General features: G+C 41.8%; 1 protein-coding gene across 3 annotated transcripts in view; it reads right to left on the bottom strand.

The window, feature by feature from the left end:
• Positions 1-3,621: 3,621 nt before the first annotated feature.
• The window catches only part of LOC144536950 (putative ferric-chelate reductase 1), a 37,106-nt gene continuing 15,558 nt past the window's right edge, over positions 3,622-25,169 (bottom strand). For all 3 annotated transcript variants that reach the window (XM_078280308.1, XM_078280309.1, XM_078280307.1), the window contains 8 exons: positions 24,730-24,843; positions 17,633-17,748; positions 14,199-14,285; positions 9,177-9,274; positions 8,953-9,011; positions 7,043-7,186; positions 4,944-5,011; positions 3,622-4,839 (listed from right to left, as the gene is read on the bottom strand). In XM_078280308.1, the coding sequence (XP_078136434.1) occupies positions 4,747-4,839; positions 4,944-5,011; positions 7,043-7,186; positions 8,953-9,011; positions 9,177-9,274; positions 14,199-14,285; positions 17,633-17,748; positions 24,730-24,843 (779 nt within the window). In that variant the 3' untranslated portion in view covers positions 3,622-4,746. The remainder of the gene's footprint in view (positions 4,840-4,943; positions 5,012-7,042; positions 7,187-8,952; positions 9,012-9,176; positions 9,275-14,198; positions 14,286-17,632; positions 17,749-24,729; positions 24,844-25,169) is intronic.

Genomic DNA, 25,169 nt, shown 5'->3' with positions numbered 1-25,169 from the left:
AAAAAATAGCCGACGCTGTAGATGCGTGAATCACAACGCTTAGCAATATCACTTCCTCATCAGTCAGGCACAAGTTCTGACCATAATTACGCTTGTCCTTTCCATAAACTGTCGGTGCTATAGCCTATTATTTCAGTTGCAACCCTTGCAGTGGTAAGCGATCGTGAGAGCAAATAAAAAAATATAAAAACATAATTCAAACGGATGTGCGCATTGGCAACACATGGCTCAGCAAGCCGATAAATAGCCTATAGATAATTCCCTCCGCTGAAAATCTATATCTTTCATAAAAATACCCATCAGGGAATGTTAATGGGGTTGTCGGTCTCTAAGTGTTTTAACTTTTCTGAGTGCACCACAATGAGCTCCACCTGATTTTCTAAGAACAGTGACGCCATTATCAATCCAGTATTGATTGGTCAGTAGGCGGTGCTCTCTAATCTCCAACATAACCTGCTCCCGACCAGGTTAGATGTTCAGCATAAGTTACCACAGATCTAGCTCGGTAACAACTGATCCACCGTCATGATACAGAAAACACTGGGTTGAACCTGAAGTTACCTCATTAATGCCAAATCTTGCTTCGTAGTATAGGCCTCTGGAGCCATCTAGTGGGATCAGAAATAAAGAAAATGGTTTTATGAGGCTACATGTGGCCATCACTTAATAAGAGCTAAGGTTGTGTTGAGATTAAAGCTGCATTAATGGACTTTTTCTTTTGGTCACTTGGGGGCAGCAGAAACAAACCATGAACAAAACATTACCACTTTTATCAGTAAACAGTTACCTATTTACACATTTAGCAGAAACAGCGCAGCAAAAACAGTGTAATGAAAACAGCTGCCTTCTGCTGCTGGAAACAAGGTTAATGAGAGCAGAAACTGGGTATCAAAGGAACGGGCTGTAAAAGTTAAAACAAAGAGCCGAAAGATGCTACGATTTTCTGGGGGAGATCTGCAGATTTGGTGATAATTCTCCGTGGAGTTACCACTACGAGCAATACCTTTCACATTACTCATAGTCATTGAACCCATTGTGCAGCACTGAGGTTAGTGGAACCACAAATTGATGGGTAAAGACTTTGACACCAACAGCAAATCTGCCCGTATCTACGGACTTCAGAAGTATTTCTCTGCTGCTTCTCAGCGAAGAAACAGACCAGAGGATACAAGCCTCAGTCCAGCTTTAGCTGAACATTAGAATCCATTTTTACACAGGACTGTGACTTTTGATTCCCATCCTTTTCAGTGTAGTTGCGCAGGCTGTTATCATGAACCATTTGTACATATAGCAATGAAAAGTAAAGCACTGTAATTTGTATGTATTCCACGTATTTATTACTATAAGCACCACAATGACTGCCACTGTATAAGAGCGCCAAGATCCGCATAGGGAGTAGGTCAGGGTGGATGGGTGGGTCCTAAAATACAGGGCTTTAGAGCAGGGGAGTAGAGTTTATGTCCCGGAAGTAGGGGAAAACATAAGACTTTCACCCAGGAAACGGATGTTTGTGTCCTAGGAGTACTACTTAAAGGTGCAGTAGGTAAGCCTTATAAAACTAACTTTCTGTCATATTTGCTGAAACTGACCCTATGTTCGAGTAGAACTACATGAAGCAGGTCATCTGGCACCACCTACAGCCTGTAGTGCGATTTGCAAAAATCCACCGCTCCCTGTTCAGATTCACCAATCAGGGCCAGGGTGGGTGTCTACTTTTAATCACTGCTCATGCACACGCATTCATTCTCCCTTGTGGGGGGAGGGGCTTAGGAGCCCATTTTGGGCTTTAGCGGAAATAGGGGAGGGACTGAGAAATTGTCGATGTTCAAATTTTCCCTGGATCTTCACAATCCTACCTACAGCACCTTTAAGTGGACCGGTGTTTTAACACAAACCACAATCTTTTTTCTCATCTTAACTGGACGTTTTGGTACCTAAACTTAACTGTCGTCGCAGCATGACACCTTTTGTCGGCTAAACTTCCCTGCAACGGCCGCTAAACTTAACTGTCATGCCGTAATTTTGTAGGACATCATATGAATTGTTTTGCATAAGTTATCATGCAATATAACAAACCTGTTAATTAGAATGCGTTGAGTCACACTATGAAGAGATTGCTTCCAAGGCCAGTATGCATAAGAGGAATGATTACAGTGACCAATAAGTCTCTCAACATACATATGACATGTGACTATTGTATTAAGACAGGCTTGATAACATGTGAATCTTTCCTTTATATGAAAGATGATAATTTGCTGACAGTAAACTGAAAGGTGTGTTTTTGCTAAGATGCCTGAATGTTAGACAAATGTGTCGTTGAGTCCACTCTTTGCTAAACTTTTCTTGACATTATAAATGTAAACCAGATTTGAAAACATATTTTGATGTTATTGTATGTCTTGATAAAGCAAACGCTACATTGCTCAGTGTATATGAATTGTATTTTCGTACACTGCTTTTATTTTTTTGCTGCAAAGTAATATGTCAAGGTGAGCTGGACGGACATAGCTCAGCACAATATACAAAATAAGAGAAGGTTTTAGTGAAAATAAATATAAATGTATAAATGAATGTAAAAATAAATGCATTTCTTTTTTTTCAGTTTTCTCACTCCTTGGGTGATACTTCAGGACACAGAACCATTTGAGTTTAGCCTGAACTAGCGCCACAGTATTCTGTATGACCTGCAGTAGGACAATCCAATGACTACAGGGATTAGTGAACAGTGCTGTCACAGTGCTAAAAAATAGAGGACCAATGACACTTTGTGAAAAGTGGACGTCCATTGTCTGAAATCTCAGTGCTTTGGAAATTCCAAATAATAAAATAGGTTTCCACAAATTAAAGTATTTTATTCTTTATACAATAGAGCTATAAATGAATGGTCACTTATATACAGCAGAGTGAAGCTACAGTATACTTACATAAACTTCTGGTTAATGTTCAATCAAATTCTGATTTTATTTTCCAATATTCAAGCCGTAACAGGGCAATCATAGGCAGTATTCATTTTCTTAGCACTTTTCTTTGTGGCTCACTTTATAGTGAATTTCATGACCACATACAGTATATTTTCCAAAAGGGTTTTTTTCTGAAATATAAACACATGATGATTTTATTAAATATCTTTATCATTATTTACAAAGCCTTGTTATTATCAGCTTCTCTGAAAAGCATCTTCTAAGAGCGTGTTACGTTCTTGACTCAACTGACCTAAAACAGCATTGTTTCTGTTTGTTTGTATGCTTCTTTGTTATAGCTTACAAATCTCAAGGTTGCTTGCTGATGTTTAAACATTCTGTGAAAAATATCCCTGACATCGCTTTTTGGGGGCTTATTCAGGCTCTTTATGACTAAATATGCAGGGACTTTTTACTTTGTATTCCTTGTGCAAGTATTAGAGAGATGAGTGCAACAATAAAAAATGTATATGAAGAACCCTGGCTAGCTTTATTTGTTGGAGTACATGAGCATGGTGTGTCTATGAAGAGATTCTTTGCATGCAGACTGGGTGGTCTGGAAGTCCTCCACCATAAAATATTGAGCGTCAAACACCTAATTACCTGCATTGAATTGTGAATTTCTGTTAGAATAATTACATTATCAAAGGATAGACAGAACCACCAAAGTTAATTTTTACTTGTGAACATAACAAGGAGCCAGTTACAGTACTCACAGCATGAATACAGAAGTGACTAACGTAAGCCTCAAACAGTAGCTTATTTATGTGTGAAAAACAATTATAATACAGAGTTGATGTCGTCAGTTGTTATCTTGTCAGAGTCGATGACGTCACAATTATCTGGTCAGGGAGTGCATGTTCTTTCCTTAGCATCACACCATGCTCAGACAAGGACACGCAATGGCTCCATGTTATCTTGTTTAGAGTAATCAGTATAATATTATTTTATGCAAACAGTTTAATAATAACAAGAGAAAAAGTATGTAAATCATTTTTTTCTAACAAGTTCCATGCAACAATTTATGGTGCAAATGTCTTTGTAAAGTAAATTATTATTCAGTATATCTCAGTATTTAAAACATCCCCCGTGTTTCAGATTAATGTCAAATTAAGTGTCTGACAACATTACGGAAAGAATCCCTACAAAGATAGAACATTGAAACCTGTTTAACCAGAAACAGCTCTGAAGTCGCTAGCGCTAAACCCACCAGACTCCATCTAAAAAAGCAATACTTTTAGCACGTATAGAGCCAACATATTTTCACATGTAAATCGGTAAACTCTGTGTTTATTTCAACCAAAACTAGAGTTGTGATGGTTGGAAAAGTGGAAAGATGACCCAAAACTGCTTTTCATATTTTTATTTTGTTTCTGTCGACTGAATTAAGTGTATTTTACGATGCTAAAATTGCTGTTTATTTACATGGACTCTGGTGGGTTCCTACCCTGTTGGACTTCTTTTCAAAGTGTTAAATGAAGTGAAACTGTGCCAGATCTCAGAGTTATTATTGATAGGAATGATGGACAAAACTACAAAAATGAGACCCAAGTTTCATGAAACCAGAATAATCATTTAACTGGGAAATATAGGAATATAGGTTAACTAGGTTAAGAACAGATTTGAATATTGGTACAAGACATTAAACATTATAGTATGATACACCAGAGTTAAAAAAAAAAGTAATTACTTCTGAAATTTGCTATTTGTTATTATTATATTAGCAGTGAAAGAAAAGTATCCTTGAATACTGTAGATACATTTTACAAGACATTATCGTAGATAATTATACATTTGCAATAGCATTTATAAATGCAGCCAGGAACCCTGTGTTTCCCATTACAAACACCACTAGCACCATTTTCTTGACTTTAGATACCTGAAAGAAGAATCAATAAAGAGAAATATGTAAGAGAAGCAGACAATGAATAAATGAATTTGCAAGCACAAACAGAAAGTGAGGTGTGTCTTTACCAGTCTTACCTCTTTATGCTGCTGCCTCTCCAATTGAGCAAACAAAAGGCTCTCTTTGTCCTCACCGTTGCCGTTTCCTGTGGACACATACAGAATGCAATATTTAGTCTGATATGTTTGATAGAGAATATAAACATGCCAAACTGCACAAAAAAATTCATACAATCCACAAGAAGAGCATGCTCAGACTCGCTGACAGCATCTCTTTGGACTCCATGCATGTTTTGAATTATGAATACCAACTTTTGTACTTCCAACAGGCGATTAAGTTCGTTTAGATACTACAGGCTCAAGAACTCTTTGATACATCAGTCTATCTTGTTGCTAAACCAATATCAGTGTGCTGCCAATAAAGACCTGGATCTGAGAATATCATCATGAAACATGTCTCTTTGCCATGGCTGTTGATGATGATTCTTCACATTTGTACTATATGTGTAACTGTTGTCTAGCTCTGTGTGTATTTTTCTTTTTATTTCTTCTTTTTGAGCAGAGTTGCTCGGGAACGCAAACCGAATGTCAGTGTATAAACTGAAAGTTAAGTATCGTATCGTTTATGGTTTTAGTTTGAATACATCTTTTTTCAGGAATATTGCAGTGCAGAACACCTGTGCATTAGTACACCATGGTGAAAAAACAGTGTTCCCACTGCTGTACCTTTAAATGAGGGTAGAGTTCATATAAGGTCCGTCATTAAAATACTAGCAAAGAGAGATGGCATTTCCAAGCTATTTAGCTGTCACATTCCAACACACACCCACATCCACATAAGTACACCCACCACTGACACACACACACCACTGACACACACACACACACACACACCACTGACCACTGACACACACACACACACACACACACACACACACACACACACACACACACACACACACACACACACACACACACACACACCATAATCATTTTTGTTTTTTGTCATAATGCGTTGGAACAGAACAATTGATTTTCTCATTGCAGACAGCACTCTTCGCTAATTGAAACAAACAAGTAATATCAGCTGTTTGCTCCAGGCATTTAGAACTAATCCACAGCCAACAGAAGAGAAAATGAAAAACATATATTGAAGAGTGCACTGGTGGCATGGGTGTATTGGACGAACACAGTGAGGCATCACACTGCTGCACTAGCGGGTACTGGCTGATCAGGGTGCCTGCACAGAGGGGGCGCTGCATACCGTGCAGCATCACTTCACTTCAATACAGGGGCAATTTTAGCCCTTTTTTAGGGGTGCTGAAGCATCCCTAAACTTGATCCCGGCACCCCTAAAAAAATAACTACTAAAAAAAATTAAAAAATGTCTGTGTTAATCTATTGTGAGCTAAGGAGTTCTGCTCTAGGAATATTACATTACATGTCATTTAGCTGACACTTTAATCCAAAGCGACTTACGTCAGAGGCCACACGCCTCTGGAGCAACTAGGGGTTAGGTGTCTTGCTCAGGGACATATTGGTTGATGTATCGCAGTGTCCTATCCAGTGCGCCATCACCACCCATGGCATATTATCGGCGAATATCATGGCATCGTGAAACTAAACCCAGAATCTAGATGCCTAGATCATTCAGAAAAACATTCAGAGCCATTTTCAGAAAATAGTGCTTGTCAGCTATTAGTCAAAATCACTAATTTTCAAAAGTTATTGATACTGCTTTTCCATAGATAAATATCTGATTTCATATGTAATACCCCCCTCCCCCCCTTTATAATAATGGTCCTGTGGCTCAGCATTAAAGGAAGTTCTCTCAGAATTGTTGGTGCCTTTCTAGTTACATAATTCAGTGTTTCCCCTATCATGATGCTCCAAAATGATGTTAAAATGCACAGTTAGCACAGTGGAATCATCTTTTTAAAAACATTACGTTAAAAGGGTTCCAGGCACCCTTAAGCTCTGATCCTAGAATCACCCCTGGTTCAATGTATCCAATTTGCTCGAGGGGGGTAAACTAAGTCCTCATAAATCTTTCACATTGAGTTCTACTTAGATGAAACTTTGTCAAAATGCAATTCTATTTGCAGTCCAACAATCAGCCATTTCGTTTGAACTTCATTTTTAAGTCTGACATCATGCACCACCGTTGGCTGTACTACCTCTACTCCGGAGTCTGTAGGAATGGATTTGGAGCAGCAGGTTTGCCAGCACGATCCACAGCAGCCATCCAGTCAACACTGCAGAAGACCAGGGGCTAGGTAACGGCAGCGTCTGCTGGGCAACACCCAGGAACACACACCCCACTGGGAGGGAAAGAGGACCAGTCAGTGTTTGCATCAGGGGACACACTATACATTGTGATGCACTGTTCGACATTGCCTCATGCTACGATTGAAAAAATAAGAAATCGATTGTTTTTCTTCAAAACACGAAAGATCACATACATTTATCATGGCATAAAAATAGTGTATACAAATATGGTGTCTGGTGATATTCTTTATTCAACTGTATAACAATCTGTATGCAAAACCTGATATATAGGAAAATATGCGATAACGTTGAATATTGCGATAACGATATTACTTAAAGAAATAAATAAAGTGAACTCAGTTCTGTCTTTCTGCTGCTTTCAGTATTCTGCTAAAAAAAAGCAGGAAGGAAAAGGAAATCATTTCCAACATTCTTTTATTGAACATAAAAGGCACTATTAAAAATAGAATGACAGTTACATTTTAAAGTGTTTAAAGCTAAAGCTTTAAAGTTTTCTACTCATATTTTCTTTCAACTAACACAAAACAATGTTTTTCGCGATATGTCGCAGCCTTTCGCGATGTTTATTGTGCCAGTTGATATCCCGATAATGATAAAAAAGACTGTGCAGCCCTACTTAAAACACATCAATGAGTCACACTGTTGCCCTGGGTAACATGTTCCTTCATTAACATGAACACACACACACACTGTAGTTTATTTTGACTCCATCCCACAGAGACCACCCTGTGGCCACAAATACTTACTAGAGCACCAAACAAATGGACTATTTCCTTCTGTTTGAGCATGGTTTGTTACAAAACTACAGTGATCAGCTGCTGGAAATTACAGAGCCATCAGAGTAGATTTAATTGCTAACATGTTTTGCTAAATAATGTTTTTCTAGGATTTCCATGAACTGCTATAAAACGTGGACATACTGTAGAGTGCCATCACAACCAAATCAGTGGAACATATTCACTACGATATCCGCTACAAATGTCACCATCAGGTCTGACTCACATCCAGTTGTGCACGATTCATTCAAAATGCTTTCAGTAAATAGACCCTGGAAGATTAGACCTCAAAAAAACATTGTAAGTGCAACTGTGATTCTTGATGTACAGTGTAAAGCACGTGTGAAAAATCCAGCCCCTCACAGATTTTGATATCAATTTAGGTTCACAATAAAATTTTGGTCCACGAAGCTTTTGTCACTTCTTTTCGATGCTTTAGGCGCCTTTTTCGATGTTTTTGAAATTTTTTTTAATGCTTTTGCCACTTTTTCCCGACGTCTTTTTCTGAAGATTTGGGTGTTTTTTTAGACAATTTTGGCGCTTTTTCCGGCATATTTGTTGCTTCTTCTTTTTTTTTTACCCTTTTTGGTGCTTTTTTTCAATGGTTTTGTCGCTTTTTTCTATGATAGCTAAGGACCTTTTTAACCAACTATGCTTTATGAGGCCCAAACTGTAAGTGAGAAAGCTATATGAGACATGCAATAATACAGTCAACATATTTGACTTTTTCCTCTTAAATAAAAGCATGTCAATAAACTATACATGTCTGGCCCTGAATGTGATTTTCATTTTTCAGTCTGGCCCTTAGTGAAATTGAGTTGAGGCCTGGCTATTGTGAGGGACTGAGATCATATTGTAAGCAACTGTCATTCCAAACTGAATTTTTCCATTATATACTCCATGGATGTGTAACAGATCATGGCAAACAAGTCTTGTCATGTCATCATCCACGTTTTGAGCAGCAGCAGTAATCACACGCTGTTTCTCCAGAAAAAAATATACTTTCTAATTACTCTTCTTACCAGCGAGTATCTGGCCAGCAGTGCCTGTTACCAAGTGCACCCAGTTGAAGATCCTCCTCCTGCAGATGCAAAGACAAAGGACATGCTATGATTTCAACTAATGTGGATACATTTAAAAAATCCTAACGGTGCTTCTCACAGGACTAAATAAGGACAAAAATCCACTGATTTGAGACAGCGATAAGCAAGTCACGGAGTAACTAAAATCTGGTTTCAGGTCTTACCTGGGGGACTCCGGGGCTGGCCTGAGAAATCCCACAATTAGCTGGATGACAGACAGAGCCATGACGGTGCAACCAATGTAAGGATGAGAGCCTGCATGCTACGAGGACAGAAAAGACGAGAGCAAACAGAGGGATAGGAGCTGCAGTGATATACAGTACTGTGTCTTTAGATATAAGCAAGAAAATACCCAAAAACACTTGTACTACTTGTACTATTAATGCGCATTTAAAGTCATATTTTAAAGTTAAAGTGTGAGCTCCAGGACAGCGTGATGACTTTTTTTTGTGCAAAGAATAGGTTTACAGCATTTCTTCTCTAACTCAATGTTTTTTAGGCCAGGGACCCCTTAGCTGAAAGAGCAGGGACCCCCTACTGTATATATTGTATACAATTGAGTCAATATTAAACTGGGCCAAATGGATGACAATAAATGGTTATTATTTATACATCATGTTTTAACGTTAAACATACATTTGGAAGGCACAGTGAATCCTTAAGCTTAACTGTGTAGCTATCATAGTAGCTACCTTACCTTTAGTAAGCTTATCTTTGGATTCATATTAATGTATATTTTCAGACATAACAAATTTTTTTTTAACATAGTTTGGCAGCCCCCCTGAAGTGACTCTGAGGACCCCCTAGGGGTCACTGACCCCCTGTTGAAGATCTCTGGTTTAGACATTATGGCTGATAATCAAAATCCTTATGGAGAAAATCAATGGGACTTTTACTTCCGGAACCACACTGTTGAGCTCCATTGGTGACTGTGAGCCGGCTACAGGCTGCTTATGACTAAGAAGTCCAGCAGAAAAACCTGCAGCCATTCTGTTGGTTGTCCTGAAAGCTCAGCCTCTGTCGTGAGTCAGGATGAGCAAATGCTCGGTCGGATTCAACACGTGTCGGTAACACCGCGAAACAGATCTGTATGTGACTAACACGGCTGAGTCACTCACACACACAGACACACACACACACACACACACACACACACACACACACAAAATAGAGTAGTTTGAGCCTACTTTTTATGGTGTCAAAGGCTGAGCAGAGGACAGAACAGTTACCCGAGTAAGCAGCAAGAAGGAGGTCATTAGTTATTCTAAGTCATCGGATTCTGACCTGTGAAAAACTAGATAAACCAGTCTTGAATTTTTCAAAAATGCCGTTTTGAACAGTTGGTTATAAATGACCGTTTCAAGGATTTTAGAAAAAAAATGGGAGTTTCAATTCAATTCAATTTTATTTATTCACGACAGGAGTTATCTCAGGACACTTTTCTATCATTTACAAAGACCCAACAATTTCCCACGAGCAAGCATTTGGTGCAACAGTGGCAAGGAAAAACTTCCCTTAAACCTCAGACAGAAGCAGGCTCTAGGTGAGTGGCAAATCTGCCGCTGCAGGTTGAGACACTGATACAGAACACAAAAAATGTTGGAGATTGGTCTGTAATTATGATAACTGATAATTGAAAGAATGCTGGGGCCAATGGTGCCAATAACGTAATAAGAGTTTAGTTAGAACAATGTCGAGAGAACACGTGGACGTCTTCATAGAAGAGATAATGTGATGTTCTGATGAAGTGATGTAATTAAAGGAATTTAGAAGTGCAATGTTTTCAGAGAACACTATTTACAGTTTTTAGCTATGATGTCAAGTACTTTGTCTCTAAAGAAGTTTAGGAAGTCTTCACATTCAGAGACAGACACTTCTAAAGAGTTTAACATGTTAAAAAGTACTCTGGGGTTATGACAGTTTCAGTCAATAAGATTGGTGAGGGACTGAGCACTGTCCAAGAGTTTAACCCTTGTGTTGTCTTCCCGTCGACCATGTGTTGTCCTTCCGGGTCAACTTCGGCTTTTTTTTGTCGAAATTTTTGTCCCTTCTGGTCGATGCTTTAGATGCTTTTTAAAACGTTTTTGTCACTTTTTTTCAACGCTTTTTTTAAATTCATGGTCAATAAACCTAATTTATATGACATTATACCAAATGTTTTAGTAAAAAAAAAAATAGCAGAAATTATTAATTATTTTAGTTACGATCAGAGGATGCTGAGTGGATCACAGACTGTCAAAGTTTAGTCAGGATACAGTTTGGAAAACATTAAAAAAAAAAATGTAAATACTATAAAATTTCATAAAACACAAAATTTAATGGAAATAATTATTCTTTTTAAAAATGTTCTATGGGTTCCATACAACGTACATTCATAATATTTATCTCTGAAATGTAGCGGAGTAGAAGTAGAAAGTGGCATGAAAAGAAAAGACTCAAGTAAAGTACCTAAAGTGTGTACTTAAGTACAGTACTTGAGTAAATGTACTCAGTTACATTCCATCACTGGTTAGGTCATTTACTGATCGTTGGAAACCAAAGGATTCAGAGGAAATTTATAAAATCACGGGTCATGGCTCCAGGGTTGATGTTGAAATCTCTGAGAAGGACAATATTGTTGTATTTCGGAGCAATTTGGGAGAGGAGATCAGAGAACTCACTGATACAATCAATATTGGCCTTAGGGGGTCTGTATACTAGTAAGCAGAAGACCGGTGGGATGCTATCTTTCACAAAGCTAAACATTCAGAGGATGAAAAAGGGTCTATAGAGATACTGGGGCACTTAAGGATATGTTTGTGAATTCCTGCAACCCACCACCTTGTGCATGTGACATGGGTTGATGAAAGTGAGAGTAGCCTGAAAGAGTCGCTTCAGTGTGAGGGGAGAGGCGATCGTCGGTAAGCCTTGACTAAGTGATAAAGATATTTATATTTTGGGACCCCCACTCCCTCCACAAAACACTGGACAAACTCAAGAGCACCTTCAGCAACAGACTCATTCAACCCGGCTGTTTAAAGGAACGCTACAGGAAATTATTCCTGCCTGCTGCCATCAAACTTTATAACTCATCTGCCCCTGTCAGACCTCACCCGCCCTTAGATTAGATGACCACTGTTAGTCTCTAGCAACTCATCTGTGCTTTTTAGACCTATGATCAGGAAACTGGAACTTTAAGCTACCTCTTATCTTTTGCACCCCACACTCCAGAATAATTACCACTTACTTATATACTATTGATATTTATTTACAATCATATCTATATATTTGCCTTATGTCCTCTCTGCACCTAATCTTTTCATCACATCGTAAAGCTTTTTACTGTGCAATGCATTCCCACTGTATTTGTATCCCTCCTCTTAAAGTGCATTTGTGTTGTATTGTATGGTGATTGTATCGTATAGTATTGTACTGTATTAAAAATATTGTATGGTTTTGTGATGGTTTTAAAGAATACCTGGGTCCCAAAATCTATCACATCTTGATTATTAAGGATGACTCGTGAGGTTAAGGATTAAGCGTGCCGCATAAAGAATTTTGGGAGCTAGCATTGGCTAATAGGCCTACTAATGCATGGTTGGTGATCATGAATATTCAAAAGTGGTTTAATTTTCGAAGGAAATTCATCCGACAAAAACAGAGAGACGTCCAGCTTGGAATGGAAAGAAAGACAAGTTGTGAGAGGAGGAGGGGAAGAAGTCACGATAGAAGGCCTCGCTTTTGCTAGAACAAAAGATGCGTGACACACACAGGGAGAGGGAGAGAGATATAATGTATATATTCACGGATCGGGGCGGTCGGGTCATACAAATTCCTGCAGTGCCTGGTGTAAAATAAATTTTACACCAAATTGTTTTCGTTTTACTTCTATAAAAGTGTGTCGTGCCTTAAAGCTATAGTGCATCGTTTCTATCTCCCCCATGAGGAATTCTAAGTAATGACAACAACACTGTTGGCGTGTCCACATTATACAAGCCTTCTGTGACTGCGCACTAGAGTTTAGATTCTCTGCCCGAGCCCGAACCGGGCCGACATTTTATGCCACTATGATTGGGTTGGGCCGGGCCGGGTCGGGCCCTTAAACAAGCATTCGGTGGGGAGCAAGCTATGCCTCTCCAGCTTCTCCCGTAGCTCTGGGTGTAGCCTTACGTCCTGCACTGACTTGACTGGGAGGTAAACTGGGCTACATCGCGTCTCCCCCCCCTTTGCAGCACTGTTGTCAGCCAGTGCGTCAGCATGCAGACCGTGGTGAAGGACAGTATTAATTAGGTGATCGATACCAAAAAGTCTCATATATGGTTCCAGGGCTTTGATTATGTTGCTGCCTTGATCTGTTACCCACACTATTCGGGCCGGGCTTGGACACAACGTGCACGAGCTCGGGTAGGGTCGGGCTTGATTTTTTGGGCCCGATCTAAGCTCTACTGCGCACCGCCCCCCCCTCCTCCACGCAGTTGCTAGTAGCCAAGGAGGACACATGTTAAAAAACATGGACTCTTCAGAAGAGGTAATTATCTTCACTCGAGTTTCTACCGCAAAGTCGCCACAATCTTCTGAACATAGCCATACTGAGAAATACAGAGAGAGTTGTGTGGAGCTGATAGTCTTAATTAGCTTTGTAGCAACTCATTTAGCAATGGCTTGAATGTAACGGACATTTATTAACATCAAAAAGTTGCGCACTAAAGCTTTAATTACCATAAGAAATGTGGGACCTAAGGGGAGACCAGTTGAGAACCACTGCTCTAAAGGAAGGGCAGAAGATCACTAAAACATTATGAACATCAAGAAGTTTCCTTATACCAGCAGGTAAAATCTGCTACTGCAATGTGCAGATTCATGTTTTACAACCTGTTTTTTGTACTAGTATACTAGTACAAGTCTTTACAGATGGCTGGTATATAAACACACACACATGCACGCATGCACACACTCAGTCTGAGATCCACCAACACACCATGACATGATGACACAATGAATTGTTGTGGAGGTGTGCGTGTGGGACTGACGCAGAGACACACAGCAGAAGATTCTGAGATGCCAAGAGCCAGTTAGACAGATGGAGGGACAGGTGGACCATCATGGAGGGGGTACACACACACACACACACACACACACACACACACACATACACACACACACACACACATACACACACACACACACACACACACAGAGCGACTTACCTTGCTCCATCCCATTCTGTATATGAAAGGCAGGGTGAAGGCCACAGCCGTTAGGACCACAGCCAACACCGTTATGGTTCGATGGAGCTACAGAGCGAAGGAGAGAGAGGGAGAGAGAGGTGGACTGTTACAAGAAAAAGTCCTGCATTGGACATGTTTCGTAAGTAAAAGTATCTGAGTATCATCAAGAAAATTTACTTAAAGTATTAAATGTTAAAGTACTCAATGCAGAAAAATCCTCCCATTTTGTGAAACTGGAAACGAAAAAAAGGACGAAAGCGTCAAAAATGTGTTAAAAGCGTGAAAAGCTTCAGAAGCATCCAAAAAAAAAAATGCGACAAAAACATATTCTGTGTTATAACTTCAGCTGGATTTGTAGGCCGTTATATTGTTGGCTAGTTTCATTTATAATAAAACCTCATATTTTACAAACTACATGTGTTTTGTGTGCCAAAATCTTAATGTGTAAAGTAACTTAAAGGGATACTTCACCGATTTAGCATTAAGCTTTGTATCAGTAGAAACACGGTAGTATTTTTGAATGACCGTGCTTCCCTCCCTCATGTCCCCCTGAGAGAAAGAGATTTCTGTATTGTGGGTCTGGAAAAATGTATAGCGATGACGCAAAAATCAAGGCAAAGGACTACAGCCAGTACTTCCGCATAGCCCATAGGGGGTTGTATGTCGTTTTTTTACGGAAATTGCCGAGGTAAAAATGAGTGTCAGCCATCTTGAATCATCGCTTAGCTTCTCAGCAGAAACAGATTTATTCATCCCGAAGGAAATTTTAGAACAACAATTATGTGCATACAAACTACCGCACACATGTACCACCGGGATACATTGCTAGCCGGTAAGGGGACATCCTCAGCAGTGTGCGGAAAGCGGGACGAGGGTAGGAGTTGGAGCTAGGTGGAAGCTAACGATAGCCAGCCACCTGTGCCAGGCTTCGCCTGCTACGGAGACCAGAACTTCAGCCTGCGGTGCCGCTAGCCGGAATACTTGACAGCCTTTGCCTGCTATGGAGACCAGCACATCAGCCTGCGGTTTTGCTTGATGCCGCTAGCCGGTAGGGGAACGTCCTCAGCGGTGTGCAGAAAGCGGGACGAGGGTAGGAGTTGGAGCTAGGTGGAAGCTAACGATAGCCAGCCACCTGTGCCAGGCTTCACCTGCTACAGAGACCAGCACAGCCTCAGTAGCAGCTCTGTCACCGGGTAAGACTAGCTAGCTAGTGGAGGTGGGCTTTTTTAACACGGGCTGTTGCAGAAATGGGGTGCTTGTATCCAACTAACTGCTAACTGCTGGTGGAGTTTGTGACTGTTAGATGCCGACCATTCTACATTCCACGCAAATTTACGGCTCTGTTTACAGCTATATGTGGCGCACTAAATGTATCCTGTTTCGTATGTCGTTTTTATATATTTTAATTGTGTAACCACTTGAGCCACGGTGAAACGTTGTTTCGTGTATATGGTTGAAATGACAATAAAACACAGTTGAGTAGTTGATCGTCTCACTGTCAACACATTTCCTGGCTTTTCTCGGCCTAGAAGGCATCAATTTCAAAAAAGAATTTCGCATTTATACTACATAAGTGACCTAATTTAAAGATATATTCAGCTTTCCAGCGGTGAAATATCCCTTTAAGCTGTCAGATGAATGTAGTCCAGAGAAATATTGTACTTTTTACTCCAATATTTCTCTCTGAAACGTAGCGGAGTAGAAATAGAAAGTGGCATGAAAAGAAAAGACTACAGTACTTGAGAAAATGTACTTAGTTACATTCCACCACTGCAGACACAGTCCCACCCACTTTTTGAAATCATTACTGTCAAACCCCCCCAAACCTGAGGGACTCACCACTATAAGATCCCAACATTACACATTGGTTTAGGATTGTACAGTAATTTTATTGTACAAAACTGTTAAGTATTATATTGTGTTATGTAATTGTTTTGTAATGTAGTGTGTTGTATAACTATCAGTGCAGTATAGAATCTATGCGACACCTACTGTATGTATTTAATATGTCATATGTACTATATATGCATTTTCTGTAAACTGCTTTGGCAACAACATGTTTTCTTTGTTCATGCCAATAAAGCAAATTGAATTGAGAGGAAGAGAAGGTGGAAGGTGCAATGTTTCTGTAGTTTATTAATAACTCACTCTGAACGCTGTGCCGAACCCGTGATATTTTCTAGTAAGCTGAAAGCAGGGTTATGTGTGTTAAAATGTGTGTGTAAACAAAGTCACCAAGATAACTGGCTAACAACATTATCTTTGCGACGTCGGCCTCAGGTCTTGGTGATTCTTAGTAGTTGAAATGAAATACATTTTTGATTATCTTAAAATATGTGACCTGGGGCTAACCACTTCCTCTTGGTGAAATTACAAAAATACACCCATCATTTCTTATTCTGCTAGTAGCTAGTATAGCCAGAAAAAAAGTACCAAACCACCTCAGGTTTGAACTGATGTAGTGTAGGTTGTGTTTTACCTACATGTAAGAAAAGCACATTTCCAGAACTAGACAATGTTGTATAAGCTTTTCCATTTGGGTATAGCAAATAGGCGAAAATCAAACAAATAGAGATGGATTTGAACAGGTTAAAAGGCTGCACAATACAGCAAATGACATCTATTCTGTTAAATATTTTCTGGGGGAGGGCCCCCACAACCCCCATTAAGATTGTACAACCCACATTTCCAATGCTTGCCACATGATATGTAGAGTTGGCTCAGGTTTGCCTTGGACCACCTCTTAGTTGTGCTGTTATAGGTCTAGACTGCTGGGGGACTTTCTTTGACACACTGAGCTCCTCTCTCCTCTCTCTTTCCATCTGTGTGCATTCATGTCCCAGAAATGCTTGTTACTAACTTAGCTCTGGGGAGCTTATTCCCCGGAGTCCTTATGTTTTCTCGCCTCACAGATTTCCTTGTATTGGGGTGGCTCCTAAATCATGGTTGCAGCTGCCACCGCGTGGTCCTGCTCAACGCCCTGCTCAACGCCCTGCTACACCCAACTACGCCCTGCTATGCCTTGAACTGCTACAACTATTTTCTAGTCATAGTTCTAGTATCTTTATTGTTACCATAATTGCCACTGTTAATCATACCAACTGCTATAATGATTATGAATCACAATTCTCTCTATCTGTATATCTGTATCAGTGCCTCTGTGTCCCAACCGGCACCAGCAGATGCCCACCCACCAAGAACCTGGGTCTGTCCGAGGTTTCTGCCTAAAAGGAAGTTTTCCTTGCCACTGTTGCACTAAATGCTCTTGGGGAAATTGTTGGAATTGTTGGGCCTTTGTAAATTATAGTGTGGTCTAGACCTACTCTATCTGTAAAGTGTCTTGAGATAACTCTTGTTATGATTTGATACTATGAATACAATTTAATTGAATTAAATAATATTGGAGCTCTCACCTGAAACCACAGCTTTTGTCCCAGCAGAGTTGTATCAGGCCAGCAGTCTTTGTAGTGGCGAACAATGATGATGGCTGTGCTCACCATCCACATCCAGACAGTCAGCATTAACACACCTGAGAGGACAAACCCTATTAAGTAATTTTGTAGATATTTCGGGACATCTGAGCTTGGATTAATAGAGTTAATGAATGTATGCCCCAAATGTATGGAGATGCAGTCTGTTCGGTCATATGCAGCATTTAATGGGCCAAAACTGTTATGTTTGTTTGTCCTTAAAGAGCCCCTATTAAGCTTTTGTGGATTTTTCCAATCTTTAAGTGTGTTATATAGTTGTTTGTGTGTATGTAATAGATGTATAAAGTATAAAAAAAAAAAAATTCCCTCCAAATGGAGCGTTCCCTCCCACGGACAGCACTTTTTCTCAACTGCCTGAAAACGCCTCATCCACATTCCTGTTTGAAATTCATCAATTAGTGATGACACTGATTGAGAATGCCAGCCCAGTTTATCATCTGTGCTGCCCATTGGTGCTGCCTGAGCAAGCACAGCCCACCCAGTGGCTTGTTTGAATTTGGTTCCAACAGAGTGTGCCAGCTGACCAATCAGAGTGGACTGGGCTTTTCAGGAAGGCGAGCCAAGAGCTCAGACCGATGGTTTCAGATGGAGGCGCTGCAGCAATGGGCAGTATGAGAAACATGATATGTTAGATTAAATTTAAGATCTAAGATTTAGTTTAACAACTGAATACCTTACCATCTTAAATAAAAACACACACAAATCCATCATCATTGTTCGTCGACAGACTTAGAGTTCCTTGGGTTAGATTTGTATGAGGGATGTCCTCTGCAGGCCAATCAATTGTCAGTCTTTCCTTGTTTTACACAGGAACCAAAATAGTGTATATGTATAGGTCCTAACTTGGAAGTTGTTGAGTTATAGCAGCTGATTTAGGATCAGATTGCTGCAGGGCTGTCCTCGACTAAAGAAATTCTTAGTCGACCAACACTCATGATTTTGTCGACTAATTGATTAGTCGATTTAACCGACAGATCTGAGCTTCTCCACAAAGAATCAGGCAAAAACACCACTTTAAACCACTTTAAATTAGAGTTGTTCCGATACAAGCTGGAAATGCCTCCGATACTGCCTCAAATGCTGGTGTCGGTATCGTTGAGTACGCACATCTATGCACTGATCTCATGCTACGAAATTTAGCCCGGAGAAAAATCTACTTTAAAGTTATCATGTTCATTATGTTCTTTTACCGTTATGATTGCCTGTCAAACTAAATAATGAAAGAAAGTTCTATGGCATCCATTCTCTGTAGGTATTTGTTCATATCTTACACAGACTTTAACACAATCATATCACAAGCTGAGATATATATATATATATATATATATATATATATATATATATATATATATATATATATATATATATATATATATACAGGATCTCACAAAAGTGAGTACACCCCTCACATTTTAGTAAATATTTCATTATATCTTTTAATGGGACAACACTGAAGAAATTACACTTGTTTGTGTAACAGTGTAATGTGCTGTCCCCTCAAAATAATTCAACTCACATCCGTTAATGTCTAAACCGCTGGCAACAAAAGTGAGTACACCCCTATGTTAAATTCCCATAGAGGCAGGCAGATTTTTATTTTGAAAGGCCAGTTATTTCATGGATCCAGGATACTATGCATCCTGATAAAGTTCCCTTGGCCTTTGGAATTAAAATAGCCCCCCATCATCACATACCCTTCACCATACCTAGAGATTGGCATGGTTTTATGTCGGTTAGCCTAATAGCTGGTTTGATTGATTGATTGATTTTATTTGACCACTTAAATATAAAAATATGAAACAGTACATGTGTCATACATTAAAAATACATAAATAGTCAGGGATGACACAATAAAGCCCAAAGACTTATTTCCATTGTGGTCCCTGGTTTGATTTGCATTGAGAGATGATTTTATGGAGGTACCCCATGCCAATCTCTACATATGGTTTTCCTCATCTTTGCCAGTCTCTCTTGCTAGTAAAACAGGAATTACAGTACAGTTAAACTAATTTCTCTGAATGAAACAACATCAGTTGGCTGATTTAAATGTAGCATGGTTGAGCCTGCAGGCGACCACAAGGGGCTTCATGCAGTCTGTGAAGATGTAATCCCGACCAGCATGAATAAAGTATTTGTAACAGTGGCATAGTTACTCCTCTTTGTTTGCCTTTCAGGAGGCAGTCATGTGGGGACACCGCCAGTTCGCGACTGGAAGGACTGCAAGTTTCTCAACACATTTGCAGCCTGGGAACTAGTCAATAGGTAAAAGTAATCATGGCTGTCCTTTGCTTTGGAACAAAACCAATTTTGATATGTAACAAAAAAAATTTTTTTTAAACATCTTCATCAGACCATTAGTTCCTAATACTGTAGATTTCTGCAAATGTTACAAATTATTGTTTTAATCCCTATATGTTACTCAAATAAAAAATATTTATTATATATTGTCATTTTAGTTACTCAAAAATCCTATGAAAAATCGAGGAAGGGATGAAGTGACCCTGCCCGGAGGAAGCCCGGGGCCCCCGTCTGGAGCCAGGCCCAGATGGAGGGCTCGTCAGCGAGCGTCTGGTGGCCGGGTTTGCCACGGAGCCCGGCCGGGCACAGCCCGAAAAAGCTACGTGGCGGACATCTCTCCATCCCATGGGCCCACCACCTGTGGGAGGAACCGCTGGGGTCGGGTACGCTGCCACATGGGTGGCAGTGAAGGTCAGGGGCCTCGACGGACCAGACCCGGGCAGCAGAGGCTGGCTCTGGGGACGTGGAATGTCACCTCTCTGTGGGGGAAGGAGCAGGAACGAGGTGGACGAGAGGGTCGCCTCCCTACGCCTGCGGGTTGTGGGGGGGAAAACTCTGACTGTTGTTTGTGCATATGCACCAAACAAGAGTTCAGAGTATTCGGCCTTCTTGGAGACCTTGAGTGGAGTCCTGCATGGGGCTCCAGTCGGGGACTCCATAGTTCTGCTGGGGGACTTCAACGCGCACGTGGGTAATGATGGAGACACATGGAGAGGCGTGATTGGGAGGAACGGCCTCCCTGATATAAACCAGAGTGGTTGTTTGTTGTTGGACTTCTGTGCTAGTCATGGATTGTCTATAACGAACACCATGTTCGAACATAGGGATGCTCATAAGTGTACTTGGTACCAGAGCACCCTAGGCCAAAGGTCAATGATCGATTTTATAATCGTTTCATCTGATCTGAGGCCATATGTTTTGGACACTCGGGTGAAGAGAGGGGCGGAGCTGTCAACCGATCACCATCTGGTGGTGAGTTGGGTCAGGGGGTGGGGGAAGACTCTGGACAGACCTGGTAAGCCCAAACGGGTAGTGCGGGTAAATTGGGAACATCTGGAGGAGGCCCCTGTCCGACAGACTTTCAACTCACACCTCCGGCGGAGCTTTTCGTGCATCCCTGTGGAGGCTGGGGGCATTGAACCCGAGTGGACAATGTTCAAAGTTTCCATTGCTGAAGCTGCGGTGAGGAGCTGTGGTCTTAGGGTCTTAGGTGCCTCAAGGGGCGGTAACCCACGAACACCGGTGGTGGACACCGGTGGTGGACACCGGTGGTCAGGGAAGCCGTCCGACTGAAGAAGGAGTCTTTCCGGGATATGTTATCCCAGACGACTCCGGAGGCAGTTGCAAGGTACCGAAGGGCCCGAAGGGCTGCAGCCTCTGCCGTGAAAGAGGCAAAGCAGCGTGTGTGGGAGAAGTTCGGAGAAGACATGGAGAAGGACTTTCGGTCGGCACCAAGGTACTTCTGGAAAACCGTTCGCCACCTCAGGAGGGGGAAGCGGGGAACCATCCAAGCTGTGTACAGTAAGGATGGGACGCTGTTGACCTCAACTGAGGAGGTAATAGGGCGGTGGAAGGAGCACTTTGAGGAACTCCTAAATCCGACTAATACGCCCTCTATGGTAGAGGCAGAGCTGGAGGATGAGGGGGGATTGGCATCAAATTCCCTGGTGGAGGTTGCTGAGGTAGTTAAACAACTCTACAGTGGCAAAGCCCCAGGAATTGATGAGATCCGTCCAGAAATGCTTAAAGCTCTGGGTGTGGAGGGGTTGTCTTGGTTGACACGCCTCTTCAACATTGCGTGGAAGTCTGGGGACGGTGCCTAAGGAGTGGCAGACCGGGGTGGTGGTTCCCCTTTTTAAAAGGGGGACCAGAGGGTGTGTGCCAATTACAGGGGTATCACACTTCTCAGCCTCCCGGTAAAGTCTACTCAAGGTGCTGGAAAGGAGGGTTCGGTCGATAGTCGAATCTCAGGTTGAAGAGGAACAATGCGGATTCCGTCCTGGTCGTGGAACAACGGACCAGATCTTTACTCTCGCAAGGATCCTGGAGGGAGCCTGGGAGTATGCCCAACCAGTCTACATGTGTTTTGTGGATCTGGAGAAGGGCGTATGACCGGGTGCCCCGGGAGATACTGTGGGAGGTGCTGCGGGAGTACGGGGTGAGGGGGTCCCTTCTCAGGGCCATCCAATCTCTGTACGACCAAAGCGAGAGCTGTGTCCGGGTTCTCGGCAGTAAGTCGGACTCGTTTCAGGTGAGAGTTGGCCTCCGCCAGGGCTGCGCTTGTCACCAATCCTGTTTGTAGTATTTATGGACAGGATATCGAGGCGTAGTCGGGGTGGAGAGGGGTTGCAGTTCGGTGGGCTGGGGATCTCATCGCTGCTTTTTGCAGATGATGTGGTCCTGATGGCATCATCGGCCTGTGACCTTCAGCACTCACTGGATCGGTTCGCAGCCGAGTGTGAAGCGGCTGGGATGAGGATCAGCACCTCTAAATCGGAGGCCATGGTTCTCAGCAGGAAACCGATGGAGTGCCTTCTCCAGGTAGGGAATGAGTCCTTACCCCAAGTGAAGGAGTTCAAGTACCTTGGGGTCTTGTTCGCGAGTGAGGGGACAATGGAGCGGGAGATTGGTCGGAGAATCGGCACAGCAGGTGCGGTATTACATTCAATTTATCGCACCGTTGTGACGAAAAGAGAGCTGAGCCAGAAGGCAAAGCTCTCAATCTACCGGTCAGTTTTTGTTCCTACCCTCACCTATGGTCATGAAGGCTGGGTCATGACCGAAAGAACAAGATCCAGGGTATGAGCGGCCGAAATGGGTTTCCTCAGGAGGGTAGCTGGCGTCTCCCTTAGAGATAGGGTGAGAAGCTCAGTTATCCGTGAGGAGCTCGGAGTAGAGCCGCTGCTCCTTTGCGTCGAAAGGAGCCAGTTGAGGTGGTTCGGGCATCTGGTAAGGATGCCCCCTGGGCGCCTCCCTAGGGAGGTGTTCCAGGCATGTCCAGCTGGGAGTAGGCCTCGGGGGAGACCCAGGACTAGGTGGAGGGATTATATCTCTAACCTGGCCTGGGAACGCCTCGGGATCCCCCAGTCGGAGCTGGTTAATGTGGCCCGGGAAAGGGAAGTTTGGGGTCCCCTGCTGGAGCTGCTACCCCCACGACCCGACCCCGGATAAGCGGATGAAGATGGATGGATGGATGGATTTTAGTTACTTTAGTTGCTAGATCTTTTTCCACAGCGCTGTGTGTCACCAGACGGTGTAGAACAGTCTGGCTGCACAAGTTAACATTCTGGGATAGGGAAAAAAAATGCTTGTTTGTATTGCTTTGAACCAATCACAATCGTCTTGGGCAGGGCTTAGCCCAGGATGCAGCGACAGCACCCTTGCAATATAGATAGCCGAGATACAGGAAGGGGAGGAGCTTTACGCTTGAAGAATACAGACTGTTGTGTTGTTGGTCTGTCCAACACTGTGGTATTGTGAGATGTAATGAATATGGGAGTCAAGCCTTTAGTCTTTAAATTAATGGAGTTTTAGACTATTAGGGCGCTTTCACACCTATCGTTCAGCAACTCGGGGGCCATTCGGGGGTGAAGTTGCAACACTGTTGCATTTTTCATTTGTTCGGTTTGTTTTCACAGTGCACCAAACACTGTAAACACACGTCACGTGATCAAGAAGGCTGCCTGTTTGTTGAACAGAATATCCGAAACTCGCAGACACTTGAAATAATGGAGCAACACCACATTTTAATGTCGTGGGTTTTCTGGTTCTGCTTTAGTGTTTCTAATATTTTAGAAGAAGGCTAAAAATTAGCAGCTGACAGACAGCGAGTGAAGGAGAGAGAGAGAGATGATGTCACACAAACGACCAGCGATATGTGGTCATATTAGGTTATGTGGTATCTGACCATTTGCACTTTGACTTGGGATTTGGTGTGAGGAGATGCGTGAACTTTGCCCCACTTGTGTTGAAGGCATCTGGAGGCTGTTAACATGAATAGATGGCCCCCAGGACAGAGGAGTCCGGTTTTTGGGGTTGTGCCAAAGAAAAGGTATCGATTGGTCAGTTCCCTACTCCAATCATATACTTACACATATCACGCCGTATGTTATTACAATGTAAAGGATATATACTGAATTCACACGAAGAAAAGGCAGAGCGACAATATTTGAAGATTGGGTTGGTCGTCTCTCCGAGCTCCTGCAGAAGCTTGTAAATTGATGCTGGAATCTTTGATGTAATAAACCTTTTTATAATCAAGAACAGTGTCAACGAAGTTCCTTCTCCACACATCGGCAACGCAGTGCTGCAACTAAATATACAACAGTTATGGATCTGAAAGTTATCATCCCTTAAATCATATATAAGTCCGTAAATTGTGTGCAAGGTTGAAATTACAGGCTAGTAAATGCTCTGTTTTTGGTTCACTTCCTGTTTTTGGGTCAGATCGCGTTGACACCTGAAGTGAACTGAACTCTAGTTCACTTAGAAGTGAACAGAGACCCCCGTTTTCAAGCAGACCAGAGTTGGGTTGTTTGATCTGCACCGGAGTTGGAATGAGATTTAACAGCAGCCCAAACCAACCGGACTATCAGACCAAACACTCCAGGGTTTGTTTTAAATGGACCAAACGAGGCAGGTGTGAAAGCAACCTAAGTGGTGTTAATATACAGAGCCCATACTAGATTTATCGATTCATCAGCAAACATTTGTCAACCAACCATGGAACTTGAGCAGCAGGGGGGAGCGGGAGCCAACCAGATCCTCCGGATATCCAGTGATCGCCTTCTGATTGGTGGAGATCAGAGGTTGCCGATCGTGTCTGTGGATTACACCTGCAGAGGACAAACTTTTGACAGCTCTGCACTATATTTGCACTAAACTTAATTTTGCACACACACAAAACATTAACACAAGAACATTCATGTTGAACTTAGTGTAAAATGGTTTTCCAGCAGTCATTGAAGAGGAAGGAATGTGAGCTATTCTCAGATGTGACTCAAGCAAGTATTCTCACTGACTGTCAAAACTAGTCAGATTGCAATTCCCATGACCCGAGGTGTGAATAACCAATTTGGTTTTAACACAGGTCTCACACTGCTCAGCAGATTACTGTATTTGGGATGATTATCATAATACAATAATGAAAATTTAATTTAAT

This window comes from Sander vitreus, chromosome 22 (assembly GCF_031162955.1).
Source record: "Sander vitreus isolate 19-12246 chromosome 22, sanVit1, whole genome shotgun sequence".
Classification (NCBI taxonomy): domain Eukaryota; kingdom Metazoa; phylum Chordata; class Actinopteri; order Perciformes; family Percidae; genus Sander; species Sander vitreus.
This window is presented reverse-complemented; position numbering and strand designations above follow the sequence as displayed.